The 23,414-nt window shown below is 43.5% G+C and overlaps 1 protein-coding gene across 7 annotated transcripts in view; it reads right to left on the reverse strand.

Moving 5' to 3' along the window:
• Nucleotides 1–463: 463 nt before the first annotated feature.
• LOC148033798 (uncharacterized) overlaps nucleotides 464–23,414 on the reverse strand; it is a 214,061-nt gene continuing 191,110 nt past the window's right edge. For 3 of the 7 annotated variants that reach the window (XM_087681791.1, XM_087681789.1, XM_087681792.1), the window contains 7 exons: nucleotides 19,665–19,759; nucleotides 19,449–19,552; nucleotides 19,252–19,361; nucleotides 19,068–19,155; nucleotides 18,787–18,952; nucleotides 9,906–10,027; nucleotides 464–858 (listed from right to left, as the gene is read on the reverse strand). In XM_087681791.1, the coding sequence (XP_087537917.1) occupies nucleotides 829–858; nucleotides 9,906–10,027; nucleotides 18,787–18,952; nucleotides 19,068–19,155; nucleotides 19,252–19,361; nucleotides 19,449–19,552; nucleotides 19,665–19,759 (715 nt within the window). In that variant the 3' untranslated portion in view covers nucleotides 464–828. Of the gene's footprint in view, nucleotides 859–9,905; nucleotides 10,028–18,786; nucleotides 18,953–19,067; nucleotides 19,156–19,251; nucleotides 19,362–19,448; nucleotides 19,553–19,664; nucleotides 19,760–23,414 lie in introns of those variants that run through there. The other 4 variants (XM_087681790.1, XM_087681793.1, XR_015691376.1 and 1 more) reach the window with 4 other exon arrangements.

The following is a 23,414-nucleotide window of genomic DNA, read 5'->3' on the forward strand; positions in this document are numbered from 1 at the left end:
ATCCTTAAAACATTAATAGATTTCCTTTAATGTCCTTGTCCCTCCCCTATGATAGCTCTAAGTTATGATTTAGTTTACATTTGCCTAGCTAAGTTTAGTAAAAAAAAATTAAAAAGCACTTAATTATATGGATATATCATTAAAGATGGTGGCCAATGTATTAAACGTTATTATTAAGGTGATTGATGTACTTTATGAGAGGATTGAACATGTTGATAATGTATCGATTTAGTTGATATAACACACCCCATCCACTTTGTGCTTCATATTGTTGGAAAGTTCTTATTAAACTTGATAGATAATGTGATGACGATCTTAGGAAATAAAAAAGTTTTGATAAGTTTCAAGTTTGTGAGATTGAAGAAGACTTCTACTTTTCTAGTTGTTGCATGACAAGACAATGATGAGGATGGTTAGCCCTACAATACTAGTTGTTGAATGCTAATGAGGATGGTTACTACTAGAATACAAATTAAACACGAATATACAATATCAATTGTTGGATGACAAAACGTGGGGATCATATTTGTGACCCTATTGGTTATAAAACACAATACCATATACCATACTATAAAGTTGAGGCAACATTTGCAGACTAGTATAGTATAAAAGTGTGCTACAACCATAGACTCACACACTTTTCGAACAAACCTAGCAAAACTTTCAAATTGAAGACCTTCTCAATAGACATCCCATCTTATTTCCTCAACCAATGACACATCAGTTGGTTAGGATCACCTTCAACCTTCCCTGGTACATGATTTACTTACATGTAGGTATTCATAAAACCAATGTCGATGCTTTGTTTATCAAGTTGTTTGTTGCTTGCTACTCTTTAGTCAATGTTACACATCCAATCTGTTATGACATAGTAACCATAAAATGATTTAGAGAAATCGAACTAAATTGAACCACCATCAAGAAACAAGTAAACTTGAGGGTGATCATTCATAAAGTAGGCACCCATTCTCATATTTCAATATGCTAGATTTGAATGGTTATGAATGGAAAACATTATGAAAAACAATTCCAAACATGCTTATTCTTTATTGATACAAAATCTAAGAAATGCCTAAATCTTTTGCAATAGGTTATGCTAGGAATAAACAAAAAAAATGTTATAAATCTACAAAAAACCAGAGATAGGCACATATTTTTGAAAGTTTTTCTTCTTATCCAAACAACAAGCTCTGCTTTTGCAGATCAGGCGACCTCTCCGCATTTGGTTATGGATGGTCCTGAGAGACATGCTTGGGACGCTCTTGCAGTGGCATCTTTGAAACAGGACATGTGGTCCTGGATGTATCCATCACAAGCAGGATACACTTACTATTCTTTTCAGCATCTAAATACTTGGGCCAGACTCGATAGGATATATATCTATCAAAGTGACTCTTTTCTTCTTGCACTCATCGATATGCCCGTAGAAGAACATGTTTTGTCATATCATTACCCTTTGGTCCTGGAAATGAGCCACAGATGTGTTCATGCATTTAAGGCTCTCCTAGCCCGCTTGCCACTTCTGTTTGATCAATCTTTTTTGCAGTAAAATCAGTTTTTGGAAGGCGTTCAACAACTGATAGCCTCCTTTAGCTCGAGGGTTTTATCTACAGGGATGGAAGCATGGGTGGTCTTTAGGGATAATGCGCAAGCGTTATCCCAACAATATGGTATTCAACATGCTTCCTCGTTTCAAGCTGAATTGCAGCATGCTCAATCTTTATTATCTCATTCCTTGTCTCTGTGTCAAACTGGGGATTCCAATGATAACTTGCTCACACGCATTGAATGGCTCAAAGGCAGGGTCCAATCTCTTCAGGAAGAGGAAAATGCAAAATGCAAACTGTTGGCTAGAGCTTAAGCTTTATATGATAACAACTGTCAAACTCGTCAATTTTTTGCTCGTCTGCATCAAAAATATGCCCAGGAAAATATTGTGCGATTAAAGGATGGGCAAGGTGATATGGTGACTGATCCTGCCTCCATTATTTGGATGACTATTGACTTTTATAGGGCCTTGTTGGGTCCGCAAGAGATTCTTTTAGATGTTGTTCTCTCTGCTCAAACATACATTTGTGACCTAGTTAGTAATCAGGTTAAACCAGAATGGGTGTATTTGATGGAGGCCGATATTTCTGAAGATGAAGTGGAAGAAGTGCTGTCTCACTTGCCTTGAAGGAAAAGTTTAGGCTGGGATGGGCTTCCTAATGAGCTGTTTTCAGCCCATGTGCAACTACTGTCTCACTTGCCTCAAAAGAAAAGTCCAGGCTGGGATGGGCTTCCTAATGAGCTGTTTTCAGCCCTTGTGCAACTGCTTAAGGACCCATTAACTCGCTTGTGTTAGCAGGTATGGAACTCTGGTATGATGCCTTCGGATTGGAAGATTGCTGTCATCAGGTTGTTGCCCAAGGTTCCTTCTCTGACCTCTTTGAAACAATGGAGACCTATTTTTGTTATGGGACCGTTATATAAAATCTTCTCAAAAATTATTGCCAACAGATTGCAGAAAGTTTTTCCGCACCTCATTCATCCACGCCAATATGCTTTTATTAGAGGTCGGAATATAATGCACAACATTTTGAATATTCTGACTATGCCAAAGCTTCTAGCTAGCAGGTTGTTATGCTTCAGCTCAATATTGAGAAGGCATTTGATCATGTCAACTGGTATTTCTTGCAGCAATTGATGTCTACAATGGGTTTTGGGCCCTGTATGATTTCTCTAGTTGATACCATCAGTCAGGGTGTTGTGGCCCGTATTGCTCTTAATGGAGGGATTACGAAGGAAATTGCCTTGTCTCAGTCCCTTCGGCAAGGCTGTCCTCTTAGCCATTTGCTATTTGCTTTGGTAACTCACCCCATGCTCTCATTATTGGATAAGTTGGCAACTCAAGGTGAGTTAGTTGGCTTATCTCTTCCTCACGGTGACTAGCTTGTGGGTCAATCTTTGGCAGATGATTCTTTTATGTTCCTTAAGGCAGATCGTATTAATGTTAATCGGACAATGGTGCCATGGAATCTTTTTGCTTTGGCATTGGGTCTTCACATTAATACTCAAAAATCCACCCTTCTCTTCTGTACGGAGAATGATCTGCAGGCCTTGGGCTGGAATGGAATTGTGATCACAAGGGGTAATATAACCAGACACTCGGGATATCCTATTGGTGTGGAGGTTGCTCCCCGTGCCTTTCTGGATTGGATGGCCTCCCAAATTCATGATAGGTTCATGTACTGGAAATCTCAGAGTTTGACACTACATGTTAGACTAAAAGTGGCTCAATGCATTATGATCAGTATGATCTCATTCTTTCTGCCATTGCTTCCTTGGACTAAGAACTCCATTTTGGATTTGGTTCAACCTATCAGATTTATGCTCTCAAAAAAGAAAGGCAATTGTTTGCGGCAGTTATGGATCTCATGGCAATATGTGACCACTCTAAAAAGGATGGGGGGTGCAGCTTTGGTAGATGTTAATTTGCATATGGCCGCTTTGAGGCTATCCTTGTTGTAAAGTCTATATATTCAGTGTCATCCTTGGTCACATATTGCCAAATTCTTCATAGAAAAGACTGGCATCTCTCATGGTAGCACGGTTATTCATGCTTCCTGGTCGCATGTGCTTAATTCTACGAGATCTTTGAAGGTCTGCTAGTCTTCTCTCCTTTATCACTTGATAGCTTCTGGCAAGAGATGCTTCGTTTTGCAGTTTGGCGTCCCTTGGATATTCGTAAAGAGGAAAATTCGTTGCAAGGAGAAATATTGGGTTCCTCAAGGTTGTTGGATTGGCCACAAAAAGATTTGCAACGAGACAAGTTCAATCGGATAGCTAGGTTGGAATTGAAGACGGTCATTGATGGTGTTATTTCTGGGCAGCTCTGTCTTTATTCCTTTAGGCATATTCGTCAGTACTTTAGGGTGCCTCGTGGATATAGGGACATTTGGTCGCCTATACAGGAAAGTCTTCAGAGGTTCTTTCCTTTGCCTGTGTTACAACCATTGGATCCTTGGCGTGACTGGATGTTTGTGCTTCCTGATGATTTTGAGAAAGGTTAGCTAATCAGATATATCATCAGATGGTGGAAGCCAAGAGATGGGTTATGGGGAAAGTGAATAGGTTATGGCATTGTAGGGACAGTAAAAAGAAGTGGTGGGAAAGATTTATCCAGCTTTGGAAGTCTAAGGTCCCGTATTAGGAAAAAGTGTTCATGTGGCGCTTGCTCATTGGGGGCCTTCGAATGGGATAAGTGCTTTGTGCCCGAAAGATCTTTGCTGGGTGTTGTGTTTTTTTGCACTATGTGTGATGAGACATTGCTTCACCTCTTTGTCTCCTGCCCTATTGCACAACAGATCTGGAATTTCATTTCCCGTGTGTGGTTCTCGCTGACTCAGCACCACCTATCAATTTGTTCGTGGATTATGGGAAATATGTCCTCCATGTCCTCTTTGAGTTCAGATTGTTTCTGCCTATTTCATTTCCTTAGATGGACAGCCCTGTGGCATATATGGCGTACTCGGAAATGCCTTTATTTTTTATTCAGTAGCGGTCATCCATGGCCATGTGGCCCGTGTGCGTGGACTAGTGTTATGGGAAATCTCCTCTATGATGTCACCGGATCTGGTTCTTCCAGATATTGTTGCTTCCTGGCTGGCAATTGTTCGCTCTACTCCAGTTGTTCCTTTCGTGTGATCTATTAGTATTGTTCATGTAATAGGTTGTTCTGTGAGCCTGCAGGCCTCATGTAAATATTAGTTTAGAGAGTGAGAGGGACAGAGTATGCTGACCTGAGGGTCTGATGTAATAGAAAGTAAGAGATACAAAGAGAATGTTATGCTAACCTGATGGTCTGATGTAATAGAATGTAAGAGATACAAAGAGAATGCTGATATGATGGTCTGATGTAATTTTTTACTACTTAATTCAATTATCTTCACGAGAGAGAGAGAGAGAGAGAGAGAGAGAGAGAGAGAGAGTGTGTGTGTGTGTGTGTGTGTGTGTGTGTGTGTGTGTTTCACTGTAGCTTGCATTGGTTTGTCAAGATGTTTGGGGTAGATTCTTGGTGGTGGAGATTATGTATGAGAGGAATATGAGAGGAAGGTCTTCTGGTTGGTAGGTGTGTATGGACCTAATATAGCAGCCGGCCATCGTTGGCTTTGGGAGAATTTGCAATGTCTTTCCATGGCTCATCAAGGGCTTGTGATGGGTGATTTTAAGGTTTATGTATTCGTGGAATAGGTGACTTTGCCTCACTCTGTTATGGATGGCTCAAAGTGTCAAGCATAATTGCTATGTCCGTCTTGGCTTTGAAACAAGAGATGTGGTTGTGGTTACATCCTCACGAGTTTGGTTTTACATACTGATATCTCCAACATTTGAAAACCTAGGCCCAACTAGATAGAATGTACTTTTGCAAGAGTGATTCCTTCCTTTTCACAAAGATTGACATGTGGGTGGAGAGGCATCACATCCTTTCGGATCGCTACCCACTAGTTTTGGCCATGACTCATCGGCTGGTGCATGCCTTCAAGGCCCTTTGTGCCCGCTTGCCTTTGTGGTTCAGTCAATCTTTTCTATTGAATGATCAATTCTTTGGGTACATGCAACAATTGATTGGTCGGTTTAGGTTTTGTTGGGGGCATCCATGCATGGCGTGTTTTTAGGGATAATGCACGTGCCTTGTCCCGATAGTATGGTATTCAGCATGCTTCTGTCTTTGTGCTGAATTGCAGTATATGGACTCTTTGTTGGGACTGGCCACATGTTCTGAATGGCTGAAATGCGTAGTTCAAGCTCTACAAGAGGAAGAACGTGCTACGATTAAATTGCTGGCTCGTTTGGATGCTTTGCATGATACTAATTGCCAGACTCATCACTTTTTTGCTCATGTGCATTAGAAATATGTCCGAGAGAATATTGTGTGATCGATAAACGACCAAGGGGAAATGGTTGTTGAGTCCACATCCATCATTTAGATGTGCCTTGAATACTAAGATCTTTGTTGGGTCCACAAGAAGTTCTTTTTGATTCTATTCTTTCTATTCAGAGGTACATTTGTGACTTAGTTCGAAATCAGGTCAATCTTGAATAGAGGAAATTGATGGAATTAGATGTCATAGAGGAAGAAGTTGAGGAAGTGCTATGCTATTTACCCCATAGGAAAAGTCCAGGTTGTGATGGCCTTCCTAATGAGCTGTGTTTAGCCAATGTGGAATAGCTTAAGGACCTGTTGACACGCCATTTTCAGCATGTTTCGAGATTCGGATCGATGCTTGTAGATTGGAAAATTGTACTGCCCAAGGTTCCTTCCCCATCCATTTTAAAGTAGTGGGGGCCCATTTGGTTATGGGTTCATTGTATAAAGTCTTTCCAAACTCATTGCAAATAGATTGCAAAAGTGTTTTCACACCTAATTCATCCCCATCAGTATGGGTTCATTAAGGGACAAAATATCATGCATAATATTTTGAATGTTCAAATGGGGATTGATTATGCCAAAGCCTCTAGCCAACATGTAATTATGATCTAGTTAGATATTGAAAAGGTTTTTTATCATGTTGGTTGATCCTTTATGCGGTAGTTGATTTCTACCATGGGCTTCATGTGAGAGTGTGCAACAGAAGAGAAACATGAACACACACACACACACACACACACACACAGATAAAGGATGAATATTGCATTAATTGAAGAAGAATACCGATACAATGGGAATGTACTAATCAATCCTTGCATGTGTTGAGAAATATACAATCATACTCTTATGATAGCCTCTTTTTATGGAGCAGCAAGGCAAGGAACATGGAATAGTCTAGAAGAGCTACCTTGTATCCCATAGGCATTGTGAGGGAAAAAAGGTACCATCCTGCAACTATAAAAGAGTGTACTTGACAATCATTTGAATGCTATTATAGTTTGTACTTTTAGTCTACGTCTTTGTCTACTCATGATTATGTTTATGGGTCCAAGTTAATTAATCTTGGAACCTAATTCACTTGAGTAAGAGTCTTGTCTAGTCTTAGTTATCATGCTTGTTGTCTATGATTTCCGACCTCCATAGCTAACCTTGCTCGAGATCTATGTTTCTTAACATGGTATTAGAGCCATGGTGAGCTTGATTTAGCCCTGCACACTACTACTACAACTCTCCTCAACCTTAGCTCAACTCAGCTCTAGAAGAAGTCTTTATCTCTTCTCTCAATATTCACTCTACTCTTCTTGACCTCCATAGCAAGTAGCACCTTGCTGACTTGGAGCAGCTATATCTCTTTATACAAAGCATGTCTCATTACGATTTCTTTTGGGGAGTTATTCCCTACATAAGGGCGCCTTAGGCCAGCACAACAAACATAGACATTGTTGCTCCACAAACCCGGCATTATAGAAATTGTTGCTACATCTCTAGCTCCTAATACGTTGCGCAATGCAGCCCAAGAGCTTAGGGCTTTTGAAGATTATGCCCTAGGCTATCTCTTGATAAAATCTCAGCACGAATGGTCGCTTATTTGAGTCGCTAACACTTCACTCCCTCGCATGAGTTCTCTTATTGACACTATTAGTCAGAATGCAATGACACATATTGCACTTAATGGGGGAGTCAGACAAGAGATTGCTTTATCTCATTCTCTTTATCAAGGGTGCCCTCTTAGTCCTTTATTGTTTGTATTGGTCACTCACCCCATGCTTTCTTTGCTAGATTTGTTGGCCGAGGATGGGGAGATTGTTGGTTTATCTCTTCCTAGTGGTTCTCAACTATTGGGGCAATTTTTGGCAAATGATTCCTTTATGTTTCTCAAGGTTGATTAAACTAATGTCAATCACGCAATGGTAGTTTGGATCAAAAATCAATATTCATCTCTTGTATGGCGATAGATTTGCAAGAATTGGGTTGGCATGAAGCTGTTGTTTCCAAAGGAGATACTATGCGGCACTAGAGATATCCCATTGGTGTGGAGTCCCTCCCCGAGCACTGCTTGATTGGATGTCCTCTAGAATTCATGATAGGTTTATGTATTGGAAATCCCAATGTTAGCCCCTTCATATAGGGCTCAAAGTGGCATAATCTATCATGATTAGTATGGTCTCTTATTTCCTACCCCTTCTTCCTTGGACCAAGAAGTCTCTCTTGAAATTGGTGCAGCCTATCCATTTTATGTTATGGAAAAAGAAAGGTAATCATTTGGGTTAGGTGTGGATATCTTGGCAACATATTACTACTCTGAAATGATTGGGAGGAGCTGCTTTAGTGGATGTTAATCTTCATGTGATAGCTCTGAGAATGGCACTTTTGCAAGCCCTTTGTGTGCAAAGCCATCCTTAGACTGATGTTGCACAATTCTTTATCAAGGAGATAGGTATCTCCCATGGTCGCATGGTTATCCGGACATTTTGGTGGCATGTGCTGAATTCTACGAGGCCTCTTAAATGTTCAGAGTCATTTTTTCTAACTCGTTTGATTGCCTCTTGGCAAGAGATACATCACTTTACAGTTTGGTGTCCTCTTTATCTTCGAAAGTGGCTAATTCATTACAAGCAGAATTGTTGGCTACATCTAGGCTTCTTCATTGGCCAAATAAAGATTTGTAGCGAGATAAATTTAATTGGATGGTTTGATTGGGGTTGTGATTTGTACAGAATGCTATCATTCCTAGCCAGCCTTGTCTTTATTCTTTCCAGTGCATATACCAACACTTTCAGGTGCCTAGAGGCTACAACCAAATTTGGTCAACCTTTCAGGACCACCTTCAACGGTATAATCCATTGCCTGCTTTTCAGCTTGCTGCATCGTGGTAGGATTGGATGTTTGTGAAACCTGATGATTTTCAAAAAAATTCAGATGGTAGAGGACAAGCGATGGGTCATTGAGAAAGCAAATAAAGTTTGGCGTGTTCGGGATAGCACAGAGAAGTGGCGGGATAGTATCTTTAGTTGTGGAGGTTGAAGATTCCTTATCATAGAAAAGTGTTTGTGTGGAGGTTGCTTTTTGGTGGTCTTCCTACTAGGGATGTCCTATGTGCCCACAAGATCTTGTTGGGCCATTGCTTTTTGCACTACTAATGAGACACTGATTCACCTCTTCATCTCTTGCCCTTTGGCGAGACAAATTTGGAGCTTTGTTTCCCATGTGTGGACCTTGGTGACTCGTCAATAGCGGATGCCCATCCGTTCTTGGCTCTTGGGCAAGATGCCTTCATTGTCTTCTTTGCACTTGGATTATGCCTTCCTTTTCTAATTTCTTAGATGGACAGCTCTTTGGCACATTTGGCGAACCTGTAATGCCTTTATTTTTGACTCGGCCTTAGGTATTTGTGGTCATGTGGCCCGTGTTCAAGGATTACTCTTATGGCATATTTCTTCCATGATTTCAGCAAATGTGGTCCTTCTTGATGTGGCTGCTCCTTGGGTGGATATTGTTTGCTCTACTCCAATTCTGCAGCCAGTATGATATTTATGTGTTTTGTAGTACCCTTGTGGCTTTGACTTGTGCTTGATAGGATTTTCATTGCTGGCCAGAAGGCCTGATGTGAGACTTGAATCCTTTCTGTTTGGATGGGGTTGAAGGCCGGATGTAAACGTTCCAACATTAATGCACACTTACTCACAAAGAAAAAGAGTGCACGCACGCCAGATAACAGCAAGAAACAACAAGCCACATCCCATCATTTTTTACTTTACCCAATATGAGCCTAGGGATGCCATTATACTGATACAGATTCTGTAGAGTTAGACACAAACACTAGAGTGAAAAATGGCATGGATCCTTTGTAAATACTTCTTATGGAAAAAAAAAGAGAGAGAACATAACCCTGCACAACAAACACAGTCGACATTCAGCAGGCCGAATAAAAGGTAATGATTATTCCTCTGCAATTTGTATTAGGTGAAGCATCCTGCTTGGTTGAAGCTCATACCTCACCAAATGGAGTAATTACAACTGCACAATGCTTTCTAGGATTGCAATCAACCTTTTCTCCAGAAGTTTGTATACAAGAATCAACATGAATACCGAAATTTCCACACAATAGTCTGAAGGCTGCAATACAGCACCCAACTGGAAAATTAGAACATAGGGAAAAGTATTAGTGAAGACTTTCTATCAAACTTTTGTAGTACTGAAGTTTCGTTAAACAAATGAAAGAGAACTGTATAACAACAAGACTCAGACAAAGGGTGTGGTCCTTTCAGGTTCTTTACGGATGATAAAACCTGGGGACACTGCAGCAGCTGGCTGAGCTGGACCTGCAATGGAAGCTGCCTTCATCAAGGACATACGGATGATAAAACCTGGGGACACTGCAGAAGCTGACTGAGCCGGACCCGCAATGGAAGCTGCCTTCGTCAAGGACATACTGTTGCAGGGCCTCTTCTGTGCATACCCTTGACTAGACAGGTTACTGCAGGGCCCATCATCATCAGTCATCTCAGCCCACCTCTGCTGCTGCTGCTCCTCTGATGTCTACCCCACCCTTGGGATTCTCTCCCCTGGAAACCACCCATTCTTCATCATTCTTCAATGTCTCCTTTCCTTGCCCTTCTCATCCCAGCCTCAGCCTGACTGCCTTCCCTTCCAATCTGCTGCTCTGCCCCTTGCTTCCTGCCTCATCATCACCCTTCCTCACTTCAATTGTTCTACTCCCAGTCCTGCCTTTACCCCTCTCAGCCCTGTCCTTTCTCTTCCAACCTGCCAGTCAGCCTCTCTTTGCTGGGTTCTTCTCTAGCAGTCCCTTACTTCCTCCCCATCTTGTTACCAGGCAGCGGATTTCCCTCCTGCTTCAACTGGTTCCTGCCTCCCCCTTCCTCAGAACACACTGCCGAGTTCTCCACATCCCAGCAGACTAACCAGCCTATTTTCATCCCATCTTTGCTAGCCCTGCTGCTTCCCTGCCTCCTGCTTCCTTCTCAGAACACACTGCCAACTTTGAGCTCCTCGCATTACAGAAGAGTTTGAGGCAGCAGCTTCAAAGGAAGTGCACAATGAGAAAGCATACAGAATTGAGCATACTGCTCGGATCTTCAATGCAGCCTGCTCCCCTTCCCCCAGTGTTTTTGAAGATGTCTTCCCTTGCATCCCCAAATACAGAGCTTTTACTTCTAGAGATGGTGCCTTAACTTGAGGCATCCTGGTCTGACACTAGGGAGGCATTGCTCTCCACACTGACTTGAGGACACACTATAGGAATGACTCCAAACAACAGTTGATGACATTTTGCATGGTCTTTTGGTAGAAAAAGAGAGGAGCGACATGTGGACCACCCTCAGCCACAACCTCCCCAAGCAAATCATTGGATTGTAGGAAGTTTCAAAGAGCATATTTTCCAGTAGGGAAGGAGTCTTTTGAGTTAGGACCTCAATCCTTGGCTGGAGTTGCCATTTATTTTCCAGTAGGGAAGGAGTGTTTTGAGTTAGGACCTCAATCCTTGGCTGAAGGTGCCATTTATTTTCCTCTCATGTAGAGGATCACTGTGAGTCCAAGTGCAGAAACATTCTTGTAAGTGAAAGCTACACTTATTTGTTCCCAATATCGATGGCTAATTCTCAGTGTAGAGTTGTACCTTTATGGAAGAGCAGTGAGTATATGCTATGGAGGATTTCTGATTGGGCCAAATAATAAAGCCAGGGAGAATACTTTAAACCACTGTGCTGATTGGAGATATTTTGCTTGAACTTCAGTGGTGTACACCCTCAATAGACGAGGAAAGGAGGGACATGTCGATCACACAGTTGTAACCACTGTCAAGAAAATCAATGGAATCTAGGAGGCTTTGGTTGGCACCTTTTCGAAGGAGTTGTTTGTGTCATGATCTCGATCTTGGAGTTACCATCAAGTTTCTTCTAGAGGATCATATTTCAGTAGATTGCGCTTCTTCCAGTCTCCAAATCTTGATAGAGTGGCCAAGGCTGGCCTCCGAGCCAGTCCACTGAATGTGTGAATGCTACCCAAGCTGCAGCCTATCCTGATCATGGAGTTGCAGATTCCAGATGACTGGCTCTAACGACCTGTGGGCCTTTGCTCTAGAACCGTTTGCAAGTTGTGCCAAACTCGTAGCAAGCTGCAAGGGAAAGAATATCTATGGAGGGTATGTGTGAAGATCCAGCTTAGAGATGGTCTCCACTCTCCTCTGAGGCATGGTTGACATTCTTGGAAACCCTCCGAGAAGGGCTTTGGCTTTGGTACTCTGAATTGGTCATCCCCAAATGTCGTTCTAATCAGTGTCTAATGATGGTCCAATCATCCCTAGACTTGTCCAGTCCAGACAATAGGAAGTTTTGGGCTAAATAGTGTAACTGAGCAATGCATGGTGAGGAGAAACATTAGTGAAAGAAGCTATGCACCAAGAGATCACTAACATGAACAGGCTGACTACTAGAGCTTGTCCCTCTAAGGAGAGGCGAGCCATGTTCCGTCAGCTTCTACTAGATGGACTCAAACATAAGCACTACTGGACTGCTGTGATGTCAAGTCCTACCTGGAATCCAAGATATCTGTCTCCCTGCCCCATGCACACGTTGAGCTAAGAAATGCACTTAGCCACTTAAACAGCCCCAAAACATGCTTATTTTAAGCTTATTTTAGCCAAAACCCTAAAACGGGGAGTAGATCAAGAGAGTTAAGTGGGAGAGGATCTAGTATCCTAATTTTCTATAAATTGGCAGCCAGCCCTCCCCTCTTTCCTTAATCTCGTTTTTGCAGGTTTCAAGTGTTATCAGCTTGCTGCCCAGACCCCGTTTGCGGAGGACATCTCAGCCCTTGCTGTCCATCACTGTTCCCTCCTGTCAGGTGCCTGTTCCAAGCCCTCTACACGCTGATTGCTGCTGTTTCTGCCTGGCGACTGACTGCTGGTCATCTGCACTGCTGTCGTGCAGCCTGCCACGTCAGCAAACTACTGCGTTTGCAAGCCCCAGTTGCCGCCCTGACAGTTTTCTCTCTCCTGCTGCAGTTGCTGCAGGTTTTCTCTCACCTTCAGCTGTCGTCTGCAGTTTTCTCTCTCCTCACAGCTGCGTTTGGCAGTTTTCTCTCTCAACCTGCTGCGCCCGACAGTTTCTCTCTCCTCAGCTGTCACTAGCCTCCACACTGCCTATGTTTTCTGCACACTCTGTCTCTCTAGACTGCAGTCTGCATCAGATCCAGCTCACATTGCTGCGTTTGCTAGTGCTCGACATCCGGAGGCTGCCTTGCTGCGATTCGGGATCCGTTTGGAGTACGACACACTCTCCAGCTCATTACCCTTGCCCTGATCCTTGAGATACAGGAGTTCAAGGTTTAATATTCATTCACTGCATAGTGTGTTTGCTGCATGAGCATCGTATTATTAGTAGTCATATCATTTCATTTATTCACTATGTTCATTGTCTTTGAGTTACCCTAACCCTAACCCTAATTGTGTTCTCTTATTAGTCTGTGCTTTGTCGTACGGTTTCTGTTTATGCTTCTGTGTTAGGGTATTTTCTTTACATGGCATCAGAGCCTGGTACTCTGAGAAACCTAGGACTTTGATCTGAGAGCTCTTCGCAAGAAGCAAGAACAACAGTAGGTTCAAATGACTTCAAACACATCAACACCGATTCAGTCTCCAGAACAGTCTATGCCGAGAACCGAGCGAGAGTGGGCCGATCAGCTTGCTCCACAAAGTTCCGACATGGTGGAAGACACATATGAGTACATGGAAGAAAAGATAGACAAGCTGACCTCTGAAGAATATAAACTGATCATAGCCTATCGACGAAAGAAGATTGAGAAGCCTGACCGAAGGATTGCCCTTTAAGAAAAGCTTCTGAATGAATGTATGCATGATTTTCACTCTTCAGATGTTGCGCATAAGTCTGATGATGTTGCAGGGCCGTCAAGACCTCCATTAGGGATGGGCCCCCCTCTTGGAGAGCAAGATCCAGAGTATTTTCCATTTTTTTAGACTCTTCCGTCCTCTCCAGTGCAAGGTACTTTTGATTCATCTTTTGTGCCATCACGTGGAAGAAAGAGTCCAGTCTGTTGACTACGGAAAAAGTCCTCTTGAGGACCAAGGAGGAGGTCCTAAAGGATGTGCCTATGTTTCCATAACCCCTTGGTGTGATGTGCGGTGCGACATGAGGTGTCTGAAATGGAAATGTAAATGGTGTAAATGGAAGTGGTAAAATAGCAGAAGAATGTGGTAGGATGGGCGGGTTTTAAAAGTTAGATGTATGAGGTGCAGATTCTTTTTGTTCATTTTTATCATTTAAAGACTGAAAATGAAACTGTGAAGATGATGATGCACCATGTAATGAAGTAAAAGCAACACCAAATTCATTCTGATTATGTGAAGTAGATGGAAAAGAAGGAAGAGCAGAAGAAGAGTTGCCTGGCTTTTTCTTATAATCCCCTTAACGTGTGTTAACATACAAGCCGGGTGGTATTTCACCTATCTCATACACACTTTCGAGATCATTGCAGCCTGGGTATCCCAGTTAGTCTCTCTCGAGTGTGGATCAGTTGCCTCCACAATTTGCCTCCATGGCATTGCCAACTGGACCTTCTGGTCATACTGTTGTGTTCCAACCTCACTTTGAACAAGGCTATCGTGTCCCAGTGCCTCCACCTACACCGGCACCTTATGGAAACATTCATGTTTCAGTATCTCCGCATCAATCGGAACTCATTGGACAATCACAGCCTACTTCTGCCTACCCACCTCTTCCCCCTCTCTCTTTCTCTTATCAGACGCACCTACCTCCACCATCTTTCCCACCATCATCTTACACCACCTAGTTGACACCTCATGGTTCTAGCTCATCTTCTGCCAAGAATGCATTTAATGACAAGACTCGTTTTAACGGGTCAAATTTTACTATTTGGTCAAATTTGATGAGACATGTCCTTGACTCATAAAACCTATGGGATCTTATGCAAGGGTTGGAACCCCAACCCGATCCTGCATTTGTTCCATACGAGGTCATTCACTCATGGAAGGCTAGGAATGCCTCCGCTATTGTCGAGCTGATGCAGGGCTTATTGCCTGAGTTTCATTCTCAGATTCAGCATTTTCACTTAGCGTCAGAGCGATGGGCACACTTGACTGACCGCTACGCGGCTTGGGATAGGTCCCATCGTATTAATCTTGACCATGAGCTTCAACTTTTCAAAATCATTAACTGGGATGACTTGAAAGTCAAGTTGGCTAAGTATCGGCGTCTCCTCGCTGAATTCTCCACTACGGGGACTCCCAAGTCCTCTAACAATGAGGTCACATTGTTCCTCAATAAACTCCCCAAGAAATACTTCAATTTTGTGGAAGGAATAGTTTCAAAGCCTACCATGCCTACATTCTATGAATTTGAGTGTTAGTTGTTGCGTTACGTACAGTTGTTTAATCAGTTTCATATGAATTCCTCTTCAAAGAAGGCTCTTCTTGCTCATTCTCTGAAAGGGAAAAAAGGAAAGGGCAAACCAAACCAAACCTCCACTCAAAATCAAAATCAAAATCAAAAGCTAAATCAATCTGGGGATTCTCAAGGAAACTCCCAGTCACAACTTAAACCAGGGTAGCAGAATATACCTAAAAAGAATAGGTATTGTCAACATTGTCAAAAGGCTGGCCATTTTGATGATGAGTGTCGATCAAAGGCACGAGGCACAACACCAAAACCTAAGTCTCAGACCCCCGCCCCACAGCCGGGCAACCCCCAGCAGGGGAGGCAGGGTGATAGCAAGGGACAGTTTAAATGTCAAACTCACACTACCACCGCACAACCATCTCAGTCGACAACGTTCTCAACTGCAGAGGGCTTGTATGACTAGTCTGCAGAGGCCCATATCGTCTCCGTAGAGATATCCGATGCGAGTCTCGTCCACATCTGTGAGTTGCCTCCTGACGAGGTTACTGCGAAGGCCCACTCGTCACAGCCGAGCACTTCAACTCTAGTTTGGGTTGTGGACAGTGGAGCTACACATCACATGACTCCTACAGAGAACAATTTCCGTACCTGAGCCCCTGCAGCCGGGCGGGTCCATGTAGGAAACAACTCCTCGGTCAAGATTCAGGCTCAAGGTTGCATAAGTTTTGCCACTGACAAGGGTCCGGATCTGGCTTCACTGGACAATGTATATCATGTCCCTCAGCTTGGGGTGAACTTGTTATCAGTTCAGCAGCTTTGCCGGTTGGGGTGAGCAGTTCTCTTTACAGCGACCATAGTCGAGGTCCTTGACTCTCAGACTGGTTTGGTGAATGCTCGCGGTGAGACACAATCTAATGGCCTATATCACATGACTCGCTTTCTCACCGAGCCGACTTGTGAGGGCTCCGTATTCCATAACTTCCAAGCCTTAGCCACATCTCGGGAGTCTACGCACAATGAGCGTCTTTGGCATTTCCACTTAGGGCATGTTGGTTATGACTCACTTTATGAGTTGTCAGGCCATGAGCTGGTTGAGGGCCTTCCATGCCTGAAGCTAGCTCGAGATGTTTGTAGAGCCTGTTAGCTCGAGAAGCAGTACCGTACCCCATTTCCTCAGCAGTCTATAAATAGAGCTGAGGAGCCTCTTAGATTGATTCACGTTAATTTTTGCGGGCTGACATCCATTGCCGATTTGAACGGCGCGCTGTACTTCTTTTTGATAGTGGATAATCATTCTCGATACATGTGGGTGTACTTCCTCAAGCATAAGTCAAATGCTTTCACATATTTTTCTGCTTGGGTACTGCTAGTTCATAACCAGACTGGTCGTCGTGTCTGGTGCATGAGGAGTGATAGCGGTGGTGAGTTTATCTCCCACGAGTTTTTTGAGTTTCTATAGAAACATGGCATTTCTCGCTAGCTCACCTCTACCAACTCCCCCTCTTAGAATGAAGTCGTAGAGCGTAGGAACCGCACAGTCATCGAAATGGCATGCTCTATGTTGTTCGTAGCAGAGCTTCTTGAGCGTCTTTGGGTCGAGGATGGTATCACTTCGGTGTGCATCCTCAACCAGTGCCCGATTGCGGCTTTTCCTCAGAAGACCCTATATGAGGCATTTTTTGGCTCTCGGCATGTTATTTCCCATTTCAGAGTCTTCGGGTGTCGTGCGTACACACACACGCCTGATGATAAGATAGGAAAGCTTACTCCCCGAGCTGATCTCCTTATTTTTGTGGGATATTCCTCTGAAGCGAAAGCCTATCGTTTGTTCGATTCTCGGATAAACAAGGTGCTCGTTAGGCAGGATGTTGTTTTTTACGAGAGGAATATTGTGCAGTTTTTTGCATCGGATTCTGATCCGCTTCCTTCTTCCACATCATCAGAGATCGTGCCTACTGAGCCTGATCTACGTCCCGCTCCTGATATTTCCGTTGTTTCTTCAGCTCCTAGGCTCCCTTCCAAGACCCATTACCTCGCTGGTACCAGCAGACCATGAGGGATTTAGGGATCCTACCACTGGATTCCACTCCGGAGGGACCTAGAAGATCTACCAAAAACCAAACAAGTGCGTTGATTCCATCTGCCTTTGTAGGACTTGGTAGCCCCTTGGGTAGCCGCCGAGCACCCTTGGTCCGATGCCCTGGCCTCTCTGGGGTGATTACTTGGGCTCCCTTGGTAAGATAACCATCGCCTCTGTAGTCTTGGTAGGCCACTGGGCAGTCGACATGCACCCTTTGTCCGATGCCCTGGCTGCTTTGGGGTGGGACGCCTTGGGGTAAATCGAACTTTAGGCTGGACTACTTTTCTTGCCCTATTTTGGGCCTGAGAGGGGGTATTAAGCTAAGAAATGCACTTAGCCACTTAAACAGCCCCAAAACATGCTTATTTTAAGCTTATTTTAGCCAAAACCCTAAAACGGGGAGCAGATCGAGAGAGTGGGAGAGGATCTAGAACCCTAATTTTCTATAAATTGGCAGCCAACCCTCCACTCTTTCCTTAATCTCGTTTTTGCAGGTTTCAGGTGTTATCAGCTTGCTGCCCACACCCCGTTCGTGGAGGACATCTCAGCCCTTGCTGTCCATCACTGTTCCCTGCTGTCAGGTGCCTGTTCCCAGCCCTCCACACGCTGATTGCTGCTGTTTTTGCCCAGTGACTGACTGCTGCTCATCTGCATTGCTGTCGTACAGCCTGCCACGCCAGCAAACTACTGCATTTGCAAGCCCCAGCTGCCGCCCTGACAGTTTTCTCTCCCCTCAGCTGTCGCCAGCCTCCACACTACCTAGGTTTGCTGTCTACCTCCCTCTACAGCCTGCGTTTTCTGCACACACTCTCTCTAGACTGCAATCTGCATCATATTCAACTCACATTGCTGCGTTTGTTGGTGTTCGACATCCGAAGGCTGCCTTGCTGCAATTCGGGATCCGTTCAATGTACGACACACTCTCCAACTCATTACCCCTGCCTTGATCCTTGAGATACATGAGTTCGAGGTTCAGTATTCATTCATTGCATAGTGTGTTTGCTGCATGAGCATCGTAATATTAGTAGTCATATCATTTCATTTATTCACTGTGTTCATTGTCTCTGAGTTACCCTAACTGTGTTCTCTTATCAGTCTATGCTTTGTCGTACGGTTTCTGTTTATGCCTCTATGTTAGGGTATTTTCTTTACAACACAACCATCTAAAACCCAAATGAACTACCCAATCAGTGCTAAAGTCAAGATCTGTAAGAAAACCGACCAGCTTCTGCCAGTTGATTTTCCCACCTGCCGCCCTCCATTGCCAGTCCCACTCTCTAGTATCAGCTTATCACGTGAAGTACTGACTGGATAATCACTTTGCTTAAACTATTTCCTTTGTCAGAACCATTGTATCATAGCATGCACATGGAGAGAGAATATTATCCTCATTTCAATTCTACCTGCAAATGGCATGTTCACAGCTGCAGAACAAAAAAGGCCTGGAAGGCTTCTAGCCATAAATTTTGCTAGAAGATCCCTTGTATGTGCATTGCCAGAAGGACTTTCATGTTCAGATTCTTCTAGCAATACCTTCTCTTTCATTTCTTCCATCCTTATCTTTTCAATCTGCTTCAGAACGAGATATAAAAGGGAACTGTATAGAATAGAAGAAGATACATTTTGATCATTTAGTTTATTTAAATGACTAAAACCATGGGTTCTAAGATGCCCCTGTCCGTACTTTATAAGCAACTTCCTCTTCATTATTCCTTTTCATGACCTTTAAACCTTCAGAATACACTGCCATAAGAATTGTATGTTCTGAGCTGCTAACACACAGAATTGCAACACCAGTATCAGTGTAGAAAAGGCCTGAAGGATGTTGGCCAAATTTTACTTGAAATGATGTTAAAGATGGAACTCACATTGGCATTGCAGCTTGTATCGGATTATTAAATAATTGTACTGCAATAGGAGCAATGGAGCTCAAATCATGCATTTCAAATATGCTTACACCATACAGCTCTTCAACAACCTGTTTTGACTTCAAGTCTTCATTATAAATCAACTGAAGTAAGACCGAATGGTTTTCACAAAAGTATGAATTATCAAATTTACTCACAAGCAAAGTTCCATCTGAAAGGGCAGACAAAGATGTAATGTTTCTCTTCCCTGGACTTTCAAATTCCAAAATGCTTTCTATTTCAAAATGCAAAGAGCTCTTTTCTGCATCATGAAGCATTCTCATACGGCATCAATTGTGAAGAAAGATACAAATACTGTCTGTTAGAGGAATTTCAGTGCAACTCTTAAGTTTCCTTATCTTAAAGATACAAACCAAGTTTCAACATAAGAAAGTACAAATGCACTTTTCCGAAGCCACCTACTGCCAACATTGTCTGCCATTTTGTACTTGTGCCTTGTTTCTTGTGCCTGTTGTCATACAGAGCATAGTTGACAAAGATGTTCTTTCAAATTATAATAATAAATGCTCTTTACCTTGAATGAGGCATCTACTGAGGGAAATAACATTGTAAATTTCTAAAGACTGTAGAGGTTTTCAAGAAAGTGGAGAAACTCTGCTCCCAAGCTCTCCCATCAAGGGTATAAGAGAAGAACACGTTATGATCCCAAAGTTAGCAATAATTGCTTCTAGATACATGTCCCAACTAGCCATTAGATTAATTTAGCGCAGGAGTTTGCTGACACCCAGTTCATTACCCGCACAAGCTGGATTTTTGTTGATTTTTACCACCTGCCTGCCAGCTACAGCTGTGCTGCCTTCAGCTCTGTTGCCGCCAGCTCACAGGTATCCTGCCCACCACACCTGCCTTCTCTCTGCCTCTTGCAACTCCCCTTCAGCCTGGCCGCTTCGCATCACCAACCTGCCCCTGCTAGTCCCCAGCACCACCAGCATTCACTAGCACTGCCAGCTTGTCATCCATGGCTTCCATCCCTTCACCTCTAGTGGCCCTATTTCAAGTCCTCTCAATGGCGTACAGCGCTCCACCATTTCCTCTTCAATTCTTCCTTTCCCCAAGGTGATGACACAAGAGAAGCAAGGCTCTGAGACTCAAGCAATACAGGTGAATTCAAACCAACAGCAAAACTAAGGAGAAAATGCAATTCATGAGGAAGCAGCCAGCAAAGCAATGCTCAGAGACTCAAGAAATACAAGTGAATTAACAGCAACGGCAACACAAAGGAGAAAACTTGATTTGTGAGAAAGCATCCAGGTCCCTCTTGTTCCCTAGGGGACACCACTACAGCCCCCATTGTTCCCACATTCGATGGTTTCCTGCAGATCAAGTTTGATCTCGATGCAGAGATGGACATCGGAGATAGCGTGACGGCTTTGGAGGCATCATCTCTGGCCTGCCAACTGGTAGATGACTGGCCAGCAGTGCACTACTTCAAGGACACGATACAGGCAGCTCTCACAGGCACACCAGCAAGGGTTTTGAAAGTAACCCATCTAGGGAAGGGGTGTTTTAGGGTCAGGTTTAGCACATTGGCATGATTCAAGATAGCGTTTTCCCATTGGGTTCATTAGGTGAATAGTAGGTAGGGATTATTATATGCTCAGTGATGCCACAATTGTCATAATGCACCTTTGTAGTTTCGATGAGTACTTCATACCTCACATTGCCTATATCGGTCAATCTTTTAGATGTGTCATTTAGAGGGACAGGACCTTTGCAGGTGTGGTGGCAGAGATGTGCCCTTAGTACTCATAAGTTAGGGTATTTTCCCAAGCACCTCACTTGTTTTCCTTACACTATCATGAACCCCTCGGTGAATGGGGGTATATGCTTTAGAGACCACATACTACACTACCCTCCTAGTTGCATCCCTACGTGGTAGACTGATCCACAGGGTACGATCCATATAGTACTATACCATATCTACCCATGAGATTTAGTATGAAAAAACTGCCCCTTTGTATGATCATTGATATATCATCTATACATATCTATCTACTTCTAAGTTGTAGCATATGTCATACAGGTTTTGGCTTTTTACCCTTGTGTTCATCTTATGTACTCTAATGACGTTGCTATTTTGGCTTTAAATGTGTTCTATCATTTGTAGTCCAAAATAATCAAGTAAAATTTTTTTTTGGGTACTAATATCATATTGTATGTTATAAAATATTAAGGTACCATTTAGAAACACATTTTATCATGTCGTACCATATCATACCTCTCGTACAGGACAACTATGGCTGGTCTCATAGAGCAGCATTTTGCTTGCAGGATGGTAGGCCGCCTTGCAATGGCAGATTGCCCCAGAGGAGACAGGCTGTTAGGCCTCATCTAGCCTCCTTTCAGGATGACAAGGAGGAGCCTTGCCTTGCAAGAGAAGTGTGAGAGAGTGGTAGAGGAGATGACCCACTAGGTAGAGGTGATAACAACACACACACACACACACAGGTATTCTTTGCTGTCTAGATTCATAGTCTAGACCGGAGCAGATTGTTGTCACAAACTCAGCATGTCTGAGCTCAATATGGCATTTATAGACTAGGTAGTTGATGCTTTGGGGCCCGATTCAGAGGGTGAGGATGAGATGGTACCACGCACAGAGGAGATGGCTGAGGAAGTGGCTCCAATCTCTGATGCACAACTCACAGAGGAACGCCAAAGCATAATGAGGATGCTCCTATGATGACTGTTGGTAGTTTGGCACCTTCGGAATCCCTGCCACGTTTGTAAGTGCAGACTGCCAATGCTTTCGATGATTCCCTAGAATTGGATTGGGAACATCTTCTAGAGTTTGCTAACTCTTTACTTGGAGAATATGTTCAACACAATCATAGTAATCTTCCAAATTGTGATGAGCAGGACATTGCAGATGCACATGTTGATACACAAAAAGTGCTTTGATCTTTCTTTGCATTTTATGAGCGTGGCGTCATACTTTTCTTCACGGGTAGGATCCCAATGATCCCTTGGAATCGACGGTGGTTGGCTTTGGTTCTCAGGTGTGATTGCGTTGATGAGGTTTTTGTGGGCCCCAAGGGTTCCTATGAGGTCATACTCACATTGGCCACAAACAAAGATGATCTTTTGGGCAGGCTGCCCTTCTTTTTTGATAGACGGTTGGTGAATGTGGTGCCATGGAGACCAATGGCGGATTTTCAAAATCTGGTCAAACAGGAATGTCCACTGTGGGTTGAAATAGAAAGCTGCGCTGTAGTTTATTGGCCCTTGTTAATGGATGCAATGGTGGTGATTGGTACTGTCTTGGTGCCTCCTAGTATGAGGGCAGGCAATAGGAATCATTGATGCATGCTATGGGACACCTTGAGGAAAAGGCCCAGGCTTAATTGCGCTGGCATGCATCCACCTTGGTTTAAGCTTAATTGGGGCACCTTGTAGGTCACTGTTTCGCTTGTGGCAAGCTTGGTCATTTCATGGCCGAGTGTCCAAACAAAAAGAATGCTACTATTTCTCGTAATGGGGTTATTGAAATGATGACGGAGGCATCGCTTCTTGGGGAATGGCCTCTGCAAAAGGATGTGGTTCAACAAAATCAACCTGTGCTTTCTCCAAACCCACATGATTCGGGATGGGTTGATGAACAATGTAGAAAGGGTAAGAAGGTTGAAATTCAGCAGCCAACAGGTTCATTGTCAGGCACTCAAGATGCCTCTCGTACATACGTGCATAGAAAGGATAAATCTTTTGAGCTGCCAGGTTCATGGACCCTTCCAGTTCAAAGCAGGCCATGCAACAAAGATCATAGGTAGAGTGCCCTCGAGAGCACACCAGGGATCCTTTGGCATCCCTTGCTTTGGATCATAGAGGCAAGGTGATTGCTCCCTGGGATCATCAATACTGTCATCTACCAGTGACAAATGGAAGCAATCCTTCCCCTACGAAACTTCTTGGCACGGGACAAAATGTTTTCGTGGTTTTGGCAAGGGTGGGGTGGGTGTAGGTGTAGTGAGGGCAAGGGGGGTTTGGGTAGGGACAAGGGTGGGGTAGATAGTTAGGTTGGGGCACAGAGAGAGAGAGAGAGAGACGAGAGTGGTGTGGAGGTAGCTCCCCATGCCTTGTTGGATTGGATGGGCTCCCACATTCAT

Source organism: Lygodium microphyllum, chromosome 7 (genome assembly GCF_053477565.2).
Source record: "Lygodium microphyllum isolate KBCC chromosome 7, Lygodium_microphyllum_v1.1.10, whole genome shotgun sequence".
NCBI classification, from domain to species: domain Eukaryota; kingdom Viridiplantae; phylum Streptophyta; class Polypodiopsida; order Schizaeales; family Lygodiaceae; genus Lygodium; species Lygodium microphyllum.